The 18,470-nt window shown below is 37.7% G+C and overlaps 1 protein-coding gene across 2 annotated transcripts in view; it reads left to right on the top strand.

The window, feature by feature from the left end:
• The first annotated feature begins 90 nt into the window (after positions 1 to 90).
• The window catches only part of LOC133528690 (cell growth regulator with RING finger domain protein 1-like), a 73,065-nt gene continuing 54,685 nt past the window's right edge, over positions 91 to 18,470 (top strand). The window contains exons 1-2 of one of the 2 annotated variants that reach the window (XR_009801034.1): positions 91 to 1,054; positions 7,727 to 7,866. Coding sequence is in view for 1 of the 2 variants with exons in the window: in XM_061866161.1 (XP_061722145.1) it covers positions 957 to 1,054; positions 7,727 to 7,866 (238 nt within the window). In the remaining variant the exon portion in view is untranslated. The remainder of the gene's footprint in view (positions 1,055 to 7,726; positions 7,867 to 18,470) is intronic. The other variant, XM_061866161.1, reaches the window with a different exon arrangement.

Genomic DNA, 18,470 nt, shown 5'->3' with positions numbered 1-18,470 from the left:
AGTAACTTCCGCAGTTCGCATCTACGTACGTTTTGCACGCTATCAATAAGAGAAGTTGATGAAATACCAAAGTTGAACGAGGAATGTAATTAAGATATAAATAATTTTATTAGGTAATTTTTACTGAATCTTATTATATGTTGATTATATGGAGCGACATAATCGCTAAGCGATAAAGCTCTCTAATAAAGATTTAAAAAAAAAGTGAAAGTTTTAAGAAGGGGAATCCTTTGTTGATAAAATATAAAGTGTGTGGGTGTGTAAATGAATTAGGTATGCAAATAGGTATAATTCTTAACGCCAACCTGTATCATATCTATACTTGAATCATAAATTAAAATGTTGTAAGTTGTGTGTAAGACATCCTGTAGCCTGTAGGTACCTATAATTCAAGTTTGGAAAGTAACACTATACCTATAACTATCGTGTAAAACGTATGCAAAGATAATAATGAGTCAATTTTAACCGATTGTGATTACCATTTGATTATTCTTGCGAAATAGCATTGAAACACAAAAATGCGATCACGCGAGCCCAACCGGCTCGTGACTCGTGAATGTGAACGCATCCGTCGCGGTTGTTTTGTTCCGTTCACGTTTTGCTGGCCGTCGCGCGAGCGCGAACAAAACGCCACACCATTCTGTCAAATCGTGTCAAACGCAGCGGTACTCGGTTTCGCTGTGGCCGCATTTATTTAACACGATCAATGATTTTGTTATTGTTGTGACCGCACGAAATGAAAACATTTCAGACGTCGCGTAGTGAAAATAGAATCAGTGTTGTGCTAAATTGAAAGCTTCGTGTTAAAATTGACATGAATTATCCGTTTTGGTTTTGCAAAATAGATCGTTTGGCAAGGTCAAGAGAATCTGGAGTGCGTGGGAACTGATGCGTTCTGTTGTTGTTTCTGGTGCTTTCCAGTGTTGTGTTTTTGGTTGATAAGCGAAGTGTTCGCGATGGGGTCTACGGGGCTCACATTGGCAGACTTGCCAAATATTTTTATTATGATCGGCGCGCTGGTTGCGCTGTTCGCGATGCTTGTTATACTCCTCAGGTGAGTCACAGGGGTTAAATTTAGATGTTATTTGTTATGTAGGCTGCCGCAACGCTAGCTTTGTCTTCTAGATAGGTTGGATTAGCGCATAGGCATGTTACTAAGATAAGAGCTAACAAATACATGTCATATGTTGTGACGTTTTCAAAAACAAGTAATCATCTGGTGAGAGGTGGCTTTAACCTCAGGCATTGTTTTAAACCCAAAATCATATTAGAATAATTATTAATATTTTTTAGCAAATTACCTAGTATATTTTTTACACATGACATCTATGTTTTTGCTGTCAATAACAAGTTTTTAATAGTTTCAAATATTTTATTTTACATTATTGGAGTAAACTACTATTTAGCTGTATCTATGTTATTTACCAACTAAGCAAAATAATGGTGTTTGATTTTCGTAAACAATGTCTCTATTTTTAGATTTTTTGTTAGATAATATAAATAAATAAATAAAAATATTATAGGACATTATTACACAAATTGATTAAGTCCCGCAGTAAGCTCAATAAGGCTTGTGTTGAGGGTACTTAAACGATGATATATATAATATATAAATGTTTATTTATAAATTATATATATTGTTGCAATAATAATAAATTGCAATTTAAGTTTATAAGTTACCTAAACATAACTATCCAAGAGTCTTGACTAATGAGTTACTTTGGCTATTGAAGAGTCACATGCATATGTAATCATGTACATTTGTACATGTATGTACACCCAGCTGTAAAAGTGCATGGCCACTATAAATGAATCCCATTCATAACTCTCCCATGTAATTTGCTGTACCATGTTTTAATAATAATCATACACCAGGGTTTCTGGTGTGGGAATGTCTAACTACACTAGCCCAAAAATAGGTAAAAACTGTAATAAACGATTCTATATTAACATGTGTGATAACCGCCTATGGGTACTAGGTGATACTATACATACATACTAAAGTAGAAACCTCAAATAAACAGCCCTTTGTTCACTTTATTTGACATAAGCCTTAACTAGCTAGAAATAGCGGTGGTTTATTCCCTGATCTCTATAAGACAGGTTTACCTAATTTGGGACTAAGCTATCTAACAATAGAATACTCCTAATAATATAATACTCTTCTACTATGTAATAAGCTGCAATTTAGATACTTAAATAAATCATTTTTCATTTTCAGCTTTGAAGCAATCTGTAGTCTGTACCGACATATTTTTTCAAATGATCCTCTAACACTGGAAAGTTAAATGGTCACCTCTGACATTTTTTGGAGTTGCTCAAAAACAAGTGCCTTAATATGACAAAATAATGACAAAATATTTAGTACTTATCTGTTGAATATTTGATAATTAGCTATCACTCTGTAATTACATGTGGTAAGAGATAACTCCTTATCAAAAGCAAAAAGCAACAAGTATGCTAGTTTTAATAGTCATTAGGTAAATATTTTTGTCAGTTGCCTGTTTACAACTTACCAAATTTTATTTTATTATGTCTTTATTGCTGTATCCTCATGACTGAGGGATGTGACAACTGTGCAGACAGCTGACTCTTCACTAGTTGTCTCTAAGCTGCTCTATATTCGGCCTGGTGCTTGCCAGCCTGTATTATGGCTTTCGTTTCTGATGTTATTCAGTCCTATAACATTTCAAAATGTTGGTTTTGAACACGTTGGTAAAACTGGGTCTATCCCGAACTTATTTTGTTACCTTTGTGTCTGATGATAACTAAATTCGCACTAGACCCTGTTTTAAATATGTCATTCAGTCTACCCAAGACACGGCTATACAACCATCCCTATGCTTCCTTCCCATGCAGTAATCATAAGCTTCTCAAGACCGTCTGGTCCTAGTCTGCTCAAATGGCCGAAGAAATTAAATACGTATTGGATGCATTTAATTTATATTTACTGTAATCCCTCAGCTTATTGATGGAGGACGGGGTAGTGGACATCCACCAACCGCTGGGTAGACTTGGTAAAGAAGGTCTGCCAGAAATGTACACAGGCGCCTCTTATTAGGAAGGCGGAACATCATGCAGATGGACAGCCTTGGTGCACAAAATAACGACTTTATGTGGTTGCTACCCTCAATCATGAGGACACGCGGAAGAAGAGAATCCTACATAACCTAACTACATAAACACCATCAGTGCGGCAATTAAATTTACTTTAACACAAAATAGTGACACTATACTGTTTTTTATGAAAAGAACATTTCAGGACACATTTAACATGCAGTCCTAACGATTTTCCGTATTAATTAAAAAAAAAAGAAAATAGATGGGGATGAATACGCATTATGTCTTATCCTTAGAATATCCTTTTATAGGCTTCCATAGCCAAGGGAATTGACTGTCATGGAGAGGTAGTCTTAAAAAAAATCGTGCCGCTTAGTTTGACATCCAAAATAGATGGCCCTGTACTGGGCCCTTGCGATAACTCTAATTGTCAACTCTTGACAATTAGAGTTACCGCAAAATGTATGGAGCTGTACAGCGCCATCTCGTTTACCTGTCAAATTCGAAGCACGAAAATGTCTTAGATTTTACACATCTTACACAAGTAAGAAGTTTTATCAAAGATACAAGTCTTTGTTATAACGGTACCCTTAATAGTTTCGTCATGTCCGTCTGTTTGTCCGTAGACCGTATGTCCATTTTACTTGGAAATAACATAGGTAGGTATATTAGAATGACTTAGTTTAGAAGTTAATTTTTTTTGGGTAAAGATTAACTAACCAAATATCGCGCCAAATTAAATTCATAAACATATAGAACAAGCAAATTAGTTTAAGTTTCAACCCTATGGCTCAACAATATGTGGGGTCAAGCGGACCCCAGGCTCCCATGAGCCGTGGCAAAATGCCGGGACAACGCGAGCAAGAAGAAGAGACGCTCAACAATACTAATTAATGTACTCGTACCTATCTACAATTGCTTATCAGCGTCACAGAAATTATAATTACGCAAAACTATATAACCTTTTAATAATTTAACTTACATTGTACAAGTACTTATTCAATGATTTTAAACGGTTTAAACTCGAGCAGAAAAAACCCATGTCAAATATAATAGTGTTTGTCTAATTAGTTAACTTTGCTTTTCACGACCACTTATATGACAGGGATTCCCTGGTTTGGGGTCGACATTGACAGTTCCTAGTACAGCATTAATAGTAGCGGATGAAATAACGGAGAGACGATCGATAAAATATTTGCGGGTACGGTAGTGCTCCCGCCAAGATGAGCAAAGCGAAGCTCAAGGCACTAACTACCTTTTCTCGAAGCGCTTCGTCGCTTTTTTGAATCCTCATAACTTGGGTTCGGGTTATACCAGATAAACAAAACGTCATCATAAATTAGGGGATGAAAGATGGTCATGAGCAACTTAGATAAAGAAGTGAAATCCCATCAAAAACATTTTCATGTAAATGTTGTTAAGACGAAACCATAATATAAGAGTCGCACTGTCAAAAAGTTATCAGATCTCTTGTAGAGCCAAGCTTCTAACTCTACAAGCCCTAACTTCACAAACTTTACACCTTAGTTAACATGTGGCTTGGCCGTTTCGTTACTACAAGAAGTATTGTAGGTATAACAATAAAATATGAATTGTGAATACATTTTGCACTTTACGCCTAGAGGCGGCCTAGGTGATGGTAGCGAAACGGCCAAACCATATATTTTAAAGCAAGTCAGCATCTTAGAAGTTATAACTACATAAATTAATGACTAACCTTATAATTGCTATTCATACGTACGTAACGTACGTGTATACAAGTATTTATTCAAATATTTTTAAATGCTTTAAACTCGAGCAAAAAACCCATGTCAAATGTATTAGAGGGTGAGCATGTTTAATTAGTTAACATTGGTTTTCACGACCACTTATACCTATGACAGGGAATTCCCTAGTTTCGGGACAACATTGACTATTCCTGGTACAACTGATAGTATTATAGCCCGACCAGAAATTTATGATCATTGTCAAGAGGGCGCTGTTATTCTCATGTATAGGGTGACAGTTCAGGTTAGTATAGGAAATTTAGTTCCAATGAAATTCCGCAATATGGCGCGTGATCATATATTACTGGTCAGGCTTTAGTACTATTACTTATTCTGTGGTTGGTATGAATGGTCAATGTAAATAGTTTTAGCAGTTTAGGCCATTCCACGAAAAAGTAACACGTATCTATAAATTTAATACTATATGAATCATGAATGAAAAGAGCATACTTACATAAATTGTGACTCGCTTTACTATTGCCGTGTACACAGAAAAAAAATAGTTCTCCAGCCAAGTAAATACTCTTGTGTCAAGACATTTTGTGTTTCCTATATAAGGAAACAATAAAATTCTTGCGTCAAGATATAAAATATTTCAAAGTTTATTATTTAAGCTAAAAAATTAAATTCTCTATCCGAGCTATAAAAAGTTTTTTTTATAATAAGCTCATTATTCTCACCAAGAGCGTTTACGTTTTGATTTAAGTATTGTATTTTTTAAATTGAACCTAACTGTCTTAGTGCAATACTTAAAGAACTTGTGCCAAGAAACTTTGTTTCTTGGGGCTAGATACTCATAATTGAATTGAGAATTATATTTCTCCATAAAAACAAGAAAAAGTATTGGTTCAAGAGTGCGTTACTCAATGTGAAATATGATATTATTTATATCTAGAGCTGAAATCTCTTAGCGCCAAGTTTAGTATGTCTTGAATAAAGAATGAATTTTCTTAAACCAGCATGGTTTTCGTCATTCGTTGAAATCTTTGTAGTTTTCAATAATCCTCTTTATCTTCTTCTTCTTCCTCGCGTTGACACGGCATTTTGCCACGGCTCATGGGAGCCTGGGGTCCGCTTGGAAACTAATCCCGAGAATTGGCGTAGGCACTAGTTAAACTAGAGGCCTTATTGGGATTAGCCCGGTTACCTCACGATGTTTTTCTTCTTCACCGAAAAGCGACTGGTGAATATCAAATGTTCGTACAGAGGTTCCGAAAAACTCATAATGTACGAGCCGGGGTTTGAACCCGCGACCTCCGGATTGCAAGTCATACGCTCTTACCGCTAGGCCACCAGCGCTCTTGTCCCCTTCATCAAATTTATTGATACTATTTTATGTAAAAGTCTCAAACCAAAGTTTTGGTGCTTTTTCTTTTAAATAGCTTTGGCTCTTGACTGTATATTGACAACATCAAACCAAGGATTAATCGCTCTTGCGTAAAAACTTAAGTCTCAAAGCAACATTTTGGTGCTTCTTCTTTGAAATAGCTTTGGCTCTTGACTGTAGGTTGAAAACATCAAACCAAGAATTTATCGCTCTTGTCTAAAAACTTAGTCTCAAAGGAAAATTTTGGTGCTTCTTCTTTGAAATAGCTTTGGCTCTTGACTATAGGTTGAAAACATCAAACCAAGAATTAATGGCTCTTGTATAAAAACTTAAAAGTCTCAAAGCAAAGTTTTGGTGCTTCTTTTTTAAAAAAGCTTTAGCTCTTGACTGTAAATTGAAAACATCAAACCAAGAATTAATCGCTTTTGCCTAAAAACTTTAAAGTCTCAAAGGAAAAATTTGGTGGTTCTTCTTTGGAATTTGGTAATATTTTTGGTTTGAAGTAGAGTTACTCAAGATAAAACCGTTTTTTAAGAGCGTGCTATATCTCTTTCTAAGACTTTTTTTTCTTGCGGCGAATAATTAATATCTTAACTCAAATCACTACCATTAGCCTTAAAAATGTGTAAAGATAAAACTAAATAATTTTTATTCTCCTTTTAAAAATTATGTTGTTTTTAACTCAAGACATATTTATTGGACTAAGCAATTTATTATTTTATTTAAGCAACCGTGCGCAAGAGAGTTTTGCGTTTTGAATTAAGATATCTTTTTTATCTGTGTAAGTACCCGTTTGAGCTCAGTACGAAGAATAAATACGAGTAGGTATTAAATAAATCGCAAGCTTTAATGTCCATTGATCCACTCCGAACTAAATGTGATAGGGAATGAATATAGGTATTGTTTGAATGAAAATAGCAAGTAACAACTTAATTATTGACTCTTTTTGGTCTGAACATCCTCAATTTAATTTTAAATACCTAAAGCCAAACTTACTCTGAAGAGTAACGTCGTCGGAAGTTACAACTCCATAGGAATTTCTAATAGGGACCGCGCGCGCGTTGGAGGGTCTGCCATCTTGTGACCTGAATTGGAACCATGAACATGTACATTTGCACGTCACGTGTTTTCTTGTGCATAGTAGGTTCTGCCATCTTGTGGGCTACATCGGAACAATAAACATCATGTTTACGCCTCGCGCCAAAAATCTGACGGCTCCTGTGCTGCCTCCTACAGTTCATGCACGCTCCCTATATAGTTAGCACGTGAGATGTGAGGTATTTCGAGCTTAGAAAACTAGAGATGGGCCGCGAGCGCGACGTGCAAAGGTCGCGGAAGCGTCAGGGGCAAACGGGGCTCCCCTATGATTCCTCGTATTTCGTACGCAAACTGTTAATGGTCAACATTTTACAGTATCACCCATAATCTGGGGGCGTACCGCGAAAAACTAACTTTTGTTAAGATGCAGATAGAAAATAATCGATTTTTGTCAAGAACGTGTACGATTTCCCATATGCCATAGCTCATTATGTTTTTTGTGTACAATTAATTTACTTTCTTACTTTGTTTCCAGGAACATGGAGTTTATCGGCATCGTCGGTGAGGGCAGGCACCACGACGCGTGGGCGATGCAGCCCCCCCGACTGCTCATGCAGCGGGTGCACATTCCCTTCACGTTCAAACTGGAGGAGAACCACTCTATAGGCTACAGCGGTAAGGTTATTTCTAAGATAGATCTTTGAAAGTTAGGGCCCACAGTAAATTGCCGACTATGAGGCGCAGAAATCCAAGACTAAATAAAATCGCGCTTAGCTCCGGAGTTATGAACTATTAAATTACAATAAAATTCTCAATTATCAACCTTGATATATTTAGCAAATTTAATGTTCGTAGGGCTTGATTGACATTCAAACACCAATAGAAAAACCTGGTTGTCCCTGACGGACAACGTGCAGACCCCAAATTAAGACAAAACTGGGGAAATTTACAGCGGAACTATGACAGCTTATGACAATGAATAGTAACTATTGTTTTTATACCACGCCGGAGGAAAATAAGCATATGCTAAGAGATCACCGTAGTCTATGGACGGCTGCAACTCCAGGGGTGGTACGTGTGTGTTGCCGACCGTTTATGAACTTGTATTTTTTGAAGAAATTCGTACGAATTTCTTACCACCTACTATAGTACTATAGTCCCTAGAGAAAACCTCAAACTATTCTAGTGAGATAAAACATCAGATCAATATCAGACTAAATGCTATTCTTAGCTACGCTACGGCAGAGATTCATCGACATCGCGACAGTTTTGCAATGCTCACCGCAGATTACAACATATTAGAACACATGGACGATTATACATATTGTGGAACATATTATTCGACCGGAGTACCACTACTCACTTACGAATGCTTCTGAGAATGCTCGGAAGCAATTTCATTCCAGAACTATGTTATTATTAATACATTCCACTGGTTTTGTCCTTCCTAAAGTAAACCACTGTTTGGAAATAAATACCCTGACGGATAAAGTCAACAAAGAGTTGATCTCTTTATAACTTCGCGGACAACTTTAGATGTTTCCAGGGACTTGACACTTTTAAAGCTCATGTTATCGGACCAAAAAAGGCTTCGTCATTTTCGTGGTCACTGTGGAAGACGCCATACTTGTGGTTGGGCATGAGAATTTTAGATTTTTCGACGATATTTTTTATTAGAACTTACTCCTTTGGCGCAGCGACGCAAAGTGTATTCTGGCCTCCAACACGCCACCGATGCCGGTCCTGTGCAGTTAAATTTTTATTGCCCTATAATAAAAATCTATGAAGTATGGATCTTGGGAATCTGTTCAGGTCTATACCTCCTAAATTTGACTATTCTTTATCAACACCAAAGTTATCATCTGATTCATCATGCATACAGAGTGGGCAAATAAGAGAATACATTTTGTTTTTAAACTTTAACTATATTAAGTTCAAAAATTATTAAGTATTGTTTTAAATATATATTATTTACGGTAGGCAAATACATGCAGAATATAATGTCTGATAAATGTCCACCTCTAACAGTAGGCAAATGTGTCTTATCATCGCAATTTTCAGCATATTTTCTGATAGAGGTTGACATTTGGCAGAAATTGTCTTCCGTGTATAATTGCAAATTTATGAAAAAATATTTATAAAACTATATATTTAAAAACAAAGTGTATACCTCTTATTTGCCCACCCTGTATATCAGATCTTTGATTTGGAGAAAAGTGTCACTCTAATATTCGAAACTCTGTTCTTCGTTGGTATTATCGACACTAAATCAAGTATTTCTGTAAGCTAACTGCATCAAAGTGTGTCAAATCTCATAAAGCCTTATCAGTGCAGATTCGAACGGCACCTAACCGTATAAGTACAATATTGTTTACCTTCACACCAAAACATCAACCCACATAAACACATCGAATTACTTGCTTACTATTAAAGGAACATTTAAAAAAATTTAACACTAACTTCATAAAAATAGTATGAGCAACGCCAAGGCTCGGAAACCGGTTATATTTCCAAACCGTTATCATGTACTTGGCGTAAAACCTTTTAATTTCGGTTTCGCTCGAAAAACCGTTATTTTTAAACCGGATTCTATGAGAACAGTTTTTGTCAAATGAACCGGTTTAGAACCGCCACCAACAATAAAAACCGGTTTCTTCCTATGTCGGTGTCTATGTTTCCGTGGCACACCACCAAGCCGGCTGGTCGTTTCGTCGCTCGTCGAATAAACCGGTTTTTTTAGGTTACAATAAAGTTCTCAAAACGTTTGCGTTCGGGAGAAAAACAGAAATAAACTGGTATTTACCGGTATTTATCGGTATTTTTTAAACCGGTTCCGAGCTAACTGGCGCGGCGCGAGCGTGCACCCGCTCCGTACACCCGCTCCAGCTAGCGGACGCCCTAAGTTACAATGTATTTAAATCTTGCAAGTCTATTTTAACCTAATTCTAATAGTCGTATCGATTTTATACTTTGCAAGTAACAAGCTGATCTGTCGATGGAACTCTAATGGTGTCAGCCCCTCGTGATTGAGCACATATGATTTGTTTGACGAGTGCAATTATTAGGGGGGTGTTAAATACAGTCGGCATTAAATATGAGTTTTAAAAAAGGAAATTTTTGACAGAAACTTACGCTTCTCCGATGCAAGTGAATATGAAGAGAAATCATTTTCCAAATCAACTCAACTGTGTCAGTGCAGCTGGCGACATGTTTACTTACTAAGCAGGGCCGTACACCCGTTTTCCTGCCCACTCAATACTGAACCTTAACAACTAACAATACAGTACTAGTTTCCCTAACTAAAATGGCGAGTTACGAGTGTGCGTAAGTGATAATTGCATGTCCACTCACACGAAGTTGCTAATTGATACCGATAGCGGTCACCGTGTGACCTATTATTGGAGACAATGGATGTTTGGAACTTAGGAAGTTTCTAATAGGTGAACTAGGGTTACGATTTACTATGTTGCGAAATCTTGAATTAATACATTGACGACCGGTCTGGCTTAGTGGGTAGTCACCCTGCCTATGAAGCCGATGGCCCTGGGTTCAAATCCTGGTAAGGGCATTTATTCGTGTGATGAGCACGGATACTTGTTCCTGAGTCATGTTTTCTATGTATTTAAGTATTTATATATTTGTATATCGCTGCCTCAGTACCCCCAACACAAGCCTTATTGAGCTTACTGTGGGATTTAGGGCCGATTTTTCAAACATCAGATAAAATTATTTGTCAAAGAAAAATCAGACCTTAGTCAATTTGTGTAATAATGTCCTATACTTAATATTTATTTAATACTCATACGGTCAAGGAATTTGATTTTAGTACTATTTCGTATACCTTGTCACATTGACAATGGACAACGACAAAGCCATCTTGAATTGTTTAGGTATGGATTTCTTTATTAGAAAAGCTTTTCGCCCTTTCTATCATTCTACGCCCTTCAGTGGGCTCATACGAAAAGAAAACCGGTCGTGTACGAAATTTCCCCACAGACGGATTTGGCCGCATTGCCTTGTTGTTTGTATGTAAATACTTACAGCTTCTGCTTTTCTCTCACGCGGCATGAATGTTTGCAATGTTGGTTTAAACACCGAATGATAAGAAGGTATTCGCTGAACATATCCAATTATGTTGATATAATAATCCAACAATACCGGATGTATATAAGACAATAGGTTGTAAATACCTAGCCTTATTATTTATTATACAAATACATAGCTGTACATGATTCACTAGATGAACACAATCAAGTACCTAATTGAACTATGAATACTTAGCATGTCGCATACCAATTCATCATAGTGTTTGCCGTTACGTAAGTAAAAAAAGGTGCTAATGGATTATTGCATCAAGGTCACATCCGTCGCATATGCACTAATAGAAACGTTAATAGCCGGTACACACCGGATGCGTGTGCGTAGAGATGTTGTGCGCGTTGTAATATACAGATCCCTATGAAAGATGGCACACAGCTTGCGCTTGCGCACGGGTATGTCTACACACGCTCAGCCGTTGTGCTCTGGCCTTCAATATTTAGTCTTCTGCCTTAATTTAGTTTCAATACAATATTCCCATAATAGTCATGGGTTGATGACGACTCGCATGATACGATAAAGATATAGGTACAGTCAAAAGATTTAATTTGCGACCCATTTCGAACCTTGTAACAGTGACAAACAACATGAAAGTCGCTAGAGGCCTCATACTATTGTCACTGTGACAAGGTACGAAATGAGTCACAAATGAAATCTCTATGACTTAAAGTAAATTGGAGAAACCTAGTAGTTTTATTTTTACACTACTCAATAGGTATACCTACTTACCTACTTATGTATTTTTGCGCGTCTATATGTTAAGTGGAAAAGCCGTTAAAGATAGATAGACCCCATTGCACATTCGCTTACATATTGTCTACATGTGACTATAAATATGTATACTTAACTATACTGTAAATGTTAACTCAATGGATTAAGGTTGATAATTAAGTAGGTATGAGTTGACTGTACACAGGAAGTTAAAGGTTTAGATTAATAAGTTAGTAACTCACCTTGATTGCTTAAGAATTTCCAAACTAAATACATTCTTGTGACGATCGTACGTGTAGAGACATGTTGATACGAAAGACTGCTTATCTATTATTCCCATTTTGCCCCGCTCCACGTGAAAAGGCCGGCCACAGATGGGAACGGTTCATTCCCATTTGTCCCGGCCGAAAGCAAATGTTAATATGAAGTTTCATTCTCATTTCTACCCGCCGGGCACAGGTGAGAATGAATTGTTCCGGGGCAACTGGAAATACACCCCATAGAAAATAGGTACACCCTAAAGAGTAGAAGTGCTGTATGATTTGAAGAAAAAAACTGTTTCATTAATTTTCAGTTAATTTTTTTCGTGTCTCAAATAAAGACACGTAACGGAATATACAGGCGCGATTGATGTTTCTCGTGATTTTTTCTTAATTACTTTTTTCGATATAAAAAGCGCTACCGCGCGCTACCCACAGTAAACTATAATGGAGAAATGCAAGTATATTAACAGTCTAACAATTACTCATCTCTCTCGTGACGAACGAATACATAATATACATTGTTATTAAAGTTGACACAAGCTGTTTCAACATCACGACACTAAACAAAAACGTTTTGTCCTGTTCATTATGTTCATACTTCATACATCATTTGTAAACCTTAACACAACGACATAAAGACCACATATGGTCAGTTAAATATAGCTGTTTGTACTTACCGATTCACAATAGATTTACCCCGTTAAAAGTAATGCGAGACGAACATAATGTCTGGTTTTGACGGCATATTGTGTTTCTTTTGTTAAGTTTCTACGGCGTGTGGTAAGATGTTTCGTAATTTGCTGTTACAGCGATTCCTTTGAAAACAATTATGCTAACAGACACGCATGAACAAATTTAAAAATAACGCAAAGTAACATACGCAATAGGAAGACCGAATTCTGAGATGGCGGGGCGAACTATTTAAACGAATCGTCGTCGATCCCAAACTCACAAGCGGCATTGAACCTTTAAGTCTAAGGAGAGACTTTACCTCCTTATGTGTGTTCTACCGCTTGTACAATGGGCTGTGCTCTGAGGAATTGTTTGACATGATGCCAACGGCCACTTTGTATCACCGCACTGCTCGCCCTCGTCAGGGTGTTCATTCTCATATCCTAGAGCCTAAATGGTCGCGCACAGTGCGGTTTAAGAGGAATTTCCTCCCACGGACGCTGCGGGTGTGGAATGAGCTCGCTGCCGAGGTTTTCCCGAGGGTATACAGTATGGGGTTCTTCAAAAAAGGAGTGTACAGGTTTTTAAAGGATCGGCAACGCGCATGAAACACCTGTGGAGGTGCAGGTATCCATAGGCTACGGTGCTTTTTTGCCACCGACGTGGTATAAAAAAAATATCGTGAAGAGTGACAGGAAGGCTTAAATGGCGAGAAAAAGGCGACGCCCTGAATAGGTACATACTATTTCAGGGTAAAAAAATCATACGCAATGGTAAAAAATCATACCCCACAGTAAGCTCAACAAACGGCAAAACGTCCCACTTTGTCGCTTGCCATACGCCTTGTCAGGTTATCCGTATAAAGATACAAGCAAATCTCGTCCTTATGGCAACCGAGAAAGTGGGCTGTTTTGCCAGCTGCGGCCACATATACATTACAAACACTCATGACTTAGGAACTAATATTGTGCTATTCACACAAATACATGCCCTTGCCGAGATTTGAAATGAAATGAAAATCTTTATTTTCAGGCAACTATTGGCCCATAGATAAATACCTTATAAACAAGCATACATATTATTATAAAATATATCTAAAAACTAAAAACGCACAATTATGGCTGCAATGCAGTTCGCAACCCCGCAGTGTCATAGAGCAGGCGCCGCGGAACCGCCGGAACTTGACACTCTTCGGCCAAAACTCCTCCTTGGTGAAGGTCGTATCACTACCGACTAAACCAGACAGGTCTTCTATTAGGTAAATAATTTATAATCCTGAAGAAAGGCCAGGTCAAGAGCACCCTAAACCGGCGAGCGTGTATGAGGAATGTTATGAAAGTGAAGTAATCGAAAGAGATATGTCAGAATCATAGCAAGTGGAAATCCGTGGTCTCTGCCTACCCCTCCTGGACATAGGTGTGATTATATGTATGTACAGTCAAGTGTAAAAATATGGGTGTACACATCTTACTTAAAATATGTCCCGTAGCATCTTATTCCAGTGTAATAATAGCGTAGTACCATATTTATGAGACGATTCTCTCGATACATATTTTTGCAGCTGACTGTATGTATAGTTTTTACGAATTGTCAGTTAACAGTGGTTGGCGTAAATGATGAAGGAACCAATCTAAATCAAACGCCCCATAAATGTGTTCCAATTCGATTTAATGTCGCTTACAAGCTATAAAATATTTATCGGCTTGGCTTTATACTCGTAGTACAAAGCAATTCTATTTCAAGATTTATGGGAAAGAAAATGTAAAACTAAAGTAATAAAAATAAATGCGTGGATTCAATTGGCAATGTAATTTTACTCTATTTGCTTGATTTTATCGTTGTAGAAGACATTTTTCTGACGCAGAATATTACGTTGCTTTGTTTATGATCTGTTTGTATAATTTGGTATTGCATTTCTCAGGCTCGTACCTAATGCTTGATGTCTTGGATTAGTTTAATTTGCATAAAATAGATTTATATTCTCTAGTGCATAGTAGTTTTTTTTTTTATAGTCTGTTATAGCCTTAACAGCCACAACCCCTACATTTTCTGTCGCATGTATAACGGAGATCACCGGAGAGTGCTCCGAGAAAATGTTGGTATTAATTCCCGCCGCTGCTTTCCATTGACATGGGACAACATTTCCATCTCCACCATTTAGATGGCTACTTCGCAGCTAAACTGCGGAACGAACTGCCGCCCGCGGTATTTCCGGACCGATACGCCCTTCAAACCTTCAAAAAAAGAGCGTACTCCCGTCTTAATTAGATTTCTATTGTCTAGTGCATAGTTTTTTTTATATACTCCGTTATGGCCTTAATAAGCCACGACCCATGCATTTTCTGTTGCATGTATAAACGGAGAGTGCTCCAAGGAAATGTTGGGATTAATCCGTGCCGCTTCTTTCCATTGATCTCCATTGACATGGGACAACATTTCCATCTTCACCACTTAGTTGGCTGGCAGTCCTCAACTGTACGTTTCTCCAAAAACTTCCCACTTCGCAGCTAAAGAGTGAAACGAACTGCCGCCCGCGGGAATTTCCGGACCGATACGCCCTTCAAACCTTAAAGAAAAGGGCGTACTCCCATATTACATGTCGGCAACGCTCTTGCAACGGGCCACTGTAAAGTTTCCAGGCCCTTGACGGATCCTAGCACACATTTCTCAGTATACATATAATGGTTAGTATAGGTATATATGTATTACAAGCATAAAACAGGTTCGTTAGCTGTTAGGAAAGGTGCTAACACTGCTAACGTCCCACCGTAAACGAGTTAGATGGGTGAAAGCCAATTTGAAATAGAAAGTGAAGTCACGGCTAACCCCTTCCATAGTAAAACGAGTAGTACAACACAGTATAAATGTAAATATTGAATCGTCCCTTACCGCTAAATAGTCGAACGCATCAGTGATCATCCATGAAACACAAATCCCACCGGCATCAATTTAACACGATTGATCACCCCATAGAAGAGATAATAATACTACGCAAAGAACTCTTACTGCAGTTACTGCCATATAGACAGCGAACCACGATGTCCCTCGAACGCACGACTTGCTTGACTTGTTGTCTTTCTATCTTATTCTGGTGGTGCAGGCCAGGTGACAGTGTGATAATGACAGTTTCGGTACAAAAAATTACTGCATCGGTGTGCTTGTATTTTTTTTAAACCGAAGTGATACTCTGAAAACTATACATAAGCTTTTCTCTTCCCGAAATTTGAGAGTAGCGAAATATACAAGCGTAGTGACGCAGTCTATCTTATTTTAGGAGCATTCCACGGGCTATCCCGTACGGACGAATTTTATTTCCTATGTTGCGAATTTTTTTTCGGCGTTTAATGCAAGCGATTATTTTTCTGTGTACATAAAAGGACACTACTATAACTACCTGAAAATCTTTAGAAAATTCGCGTTTATCCGGATCGCGTCCTCAGCTAATGTTTCGGCTGCTGTTGGACTTTCTATCCCAGGGCTAGCCGACTTGGACAACCTGCCCCATTTTTTGCCCTACTGCTGGGCAAAGGCCTCCCCTTGTTTTCTCCACTCGGCCCTGTTGTCGGCATTTTCCCACCATTTTGAATAGAATGCGTCCAAGTCGTCACGCCTTCTCTTACGCCCCATAGTAAAAAACTTTTTCGCGTCAAATTTTTTTTCTACGTTTCCCTAATCAGAAGTATCAGAATATTTTAGCGATAGAGCTTTCTCAAGTCAGTAATATCAAACCAACATATCCCGGGTTTTCCTCTCGGTGTTAAAACATGACTATTATTTTTATCACGTGGAGATCGCCTTCTATCATACGCCTTCTGGTCGCTTAGTCATTTCTGATTGCCATGAACACATTATGAATTCATTCAGTTCATTCATAAAGCGTTCATGCAATTTTGCAACTGGGTGTACCTAAAGACCGGGATATGTATATAATTATAAGAATTAATATTGTATTGTATACTAACAAATTGTATGAGTCATGTTACTACATAATTATTAACAAATACTCAACTTATTTCTGGTTCAACTCTTAGCTGGTTGAAGCAACTTAAAATATCTGTAGTATAAATACTATTACGTTGGAAATCCTGTTTTTGTAAAAGGGGAGAATGGTACACCAATGAGGTAATGAAAACTGATTAGTGAACCTCGCAATCTGCAATTTTATTTTACGTGGTAAAAAGTTACTGTATTTCAGATGAAATAATGTTGAAATTGGAAATATGTTGTAATAGCTATGCAAGAACTGATGTGTGATAAGGCAGGATTCTAACTTGGACTCGTACCAACGCTACGTAGAGATTCTCGGGATTCGTAACATATATTATTTCCGGTTCCGGTAAAGATAAAATCTAAGGACTTCAAAGTTAGCGAATATACAAAGGTGTGTATGGGCTAAATTAAGGGCTTAATTTAATTTAGGGTTAAATTAATGTCTTATCTTTCATCTCGATATCACACTTTATTGAAGAATATATCAATGTATGTACTTAAGTTTGGTTGCACTAAACGATTGACTACGAGTAAACGTAACTCAGCAGAAGAAGTACATATAAAATTTCCCGTACGATGAAATTATAAAAACTAAATGGTTTCGTGCAATCGGATATAATATATTAGAGTTAGTTATTTATTAGAGTCGCAAATCACAGTATGAGTGTTAGTACACCAATCGATCGTTTATCGATGGATGGCATCGATCGATGGTAGAATGGAACAGTCGACGTTGATCGATAGTATCTACCTAGACCAATCGATCGATCGACGTCGACACCCTATGGAATCATAGCTCGGCTTCCCAGTAAAAACAAAATAGTAGCTGTTTTCAGCGACACCCACATGATTCCAAATAGTCCACGCGCTAAACGAACGTCTGAACGTGGGATCTTTATTATTGGTGGGTGCGCGCGCACTGGCGGGCGGCGCGTGCGTTGAACTCGTCGTCGGGACAGAGTATATCCATATACAGTAGTCTATCTTCAATTTAAACAAATGCGGCCGCCCGCAAACAGTAAGGCCTGTACAGAAAAAAATTTAAGCCTCTGTAATTTTGTTTCTAAGTGAGGAAATAATACGCCGAATAGAATTGGTTAAATAACAGTTTTAATGTAAGATAAAAGTTTTACAACAGTGATGTGAGCAATTTTTAGTTTCGCATTGACAGTAGCGACACCAAGTGGCAATATTAGTACACTAACTGACGTTTCTTCGTTCGGAAACTATAATTATGTTTACACATCTTCAACATCCTCCCTTAAACATAATCCCATCTTGGAAGAGCAGTATGCCAGTTTCGTGTGCGACGTTGCTTTAGTAAGAGCGTCAGCAATCATCTTGTCTGTCTGTACGTAGCGCACCTCAATGGCTCCTTCAAGTATCTTATCACGGACGAAATGATGCCTCACATCGATGTGCTTCGTCCTAGAATGATATCCGTCAGAACCTGAAAGTTTTATAGAGCTCTGATTATCACTATAAATGACTAAGGCTTTATTCTTCAGTTGAGGCCACAAATCTTCTTGAAATTGTTTAAGCCAC

This window comes from Cydia pomonella, chromosome 19 (genome assembly GCF_033807575.1).
Source record: "Cydia pomonella isolate Wapato2018A chromosome 19, ilCydPomo1, whole genome shotgun sequence".
NCBI lineage: Eukaryota > Metazoa > Arthropoda > Insecta > Lepidoptera > Tortricidae > Cydia > Cydia pomonella.
The sequence above is the reverse complement of the archived record's forward strand: the minus strand, read 5'-3'. Positions and strand labels throughout refer to the sequence as shown.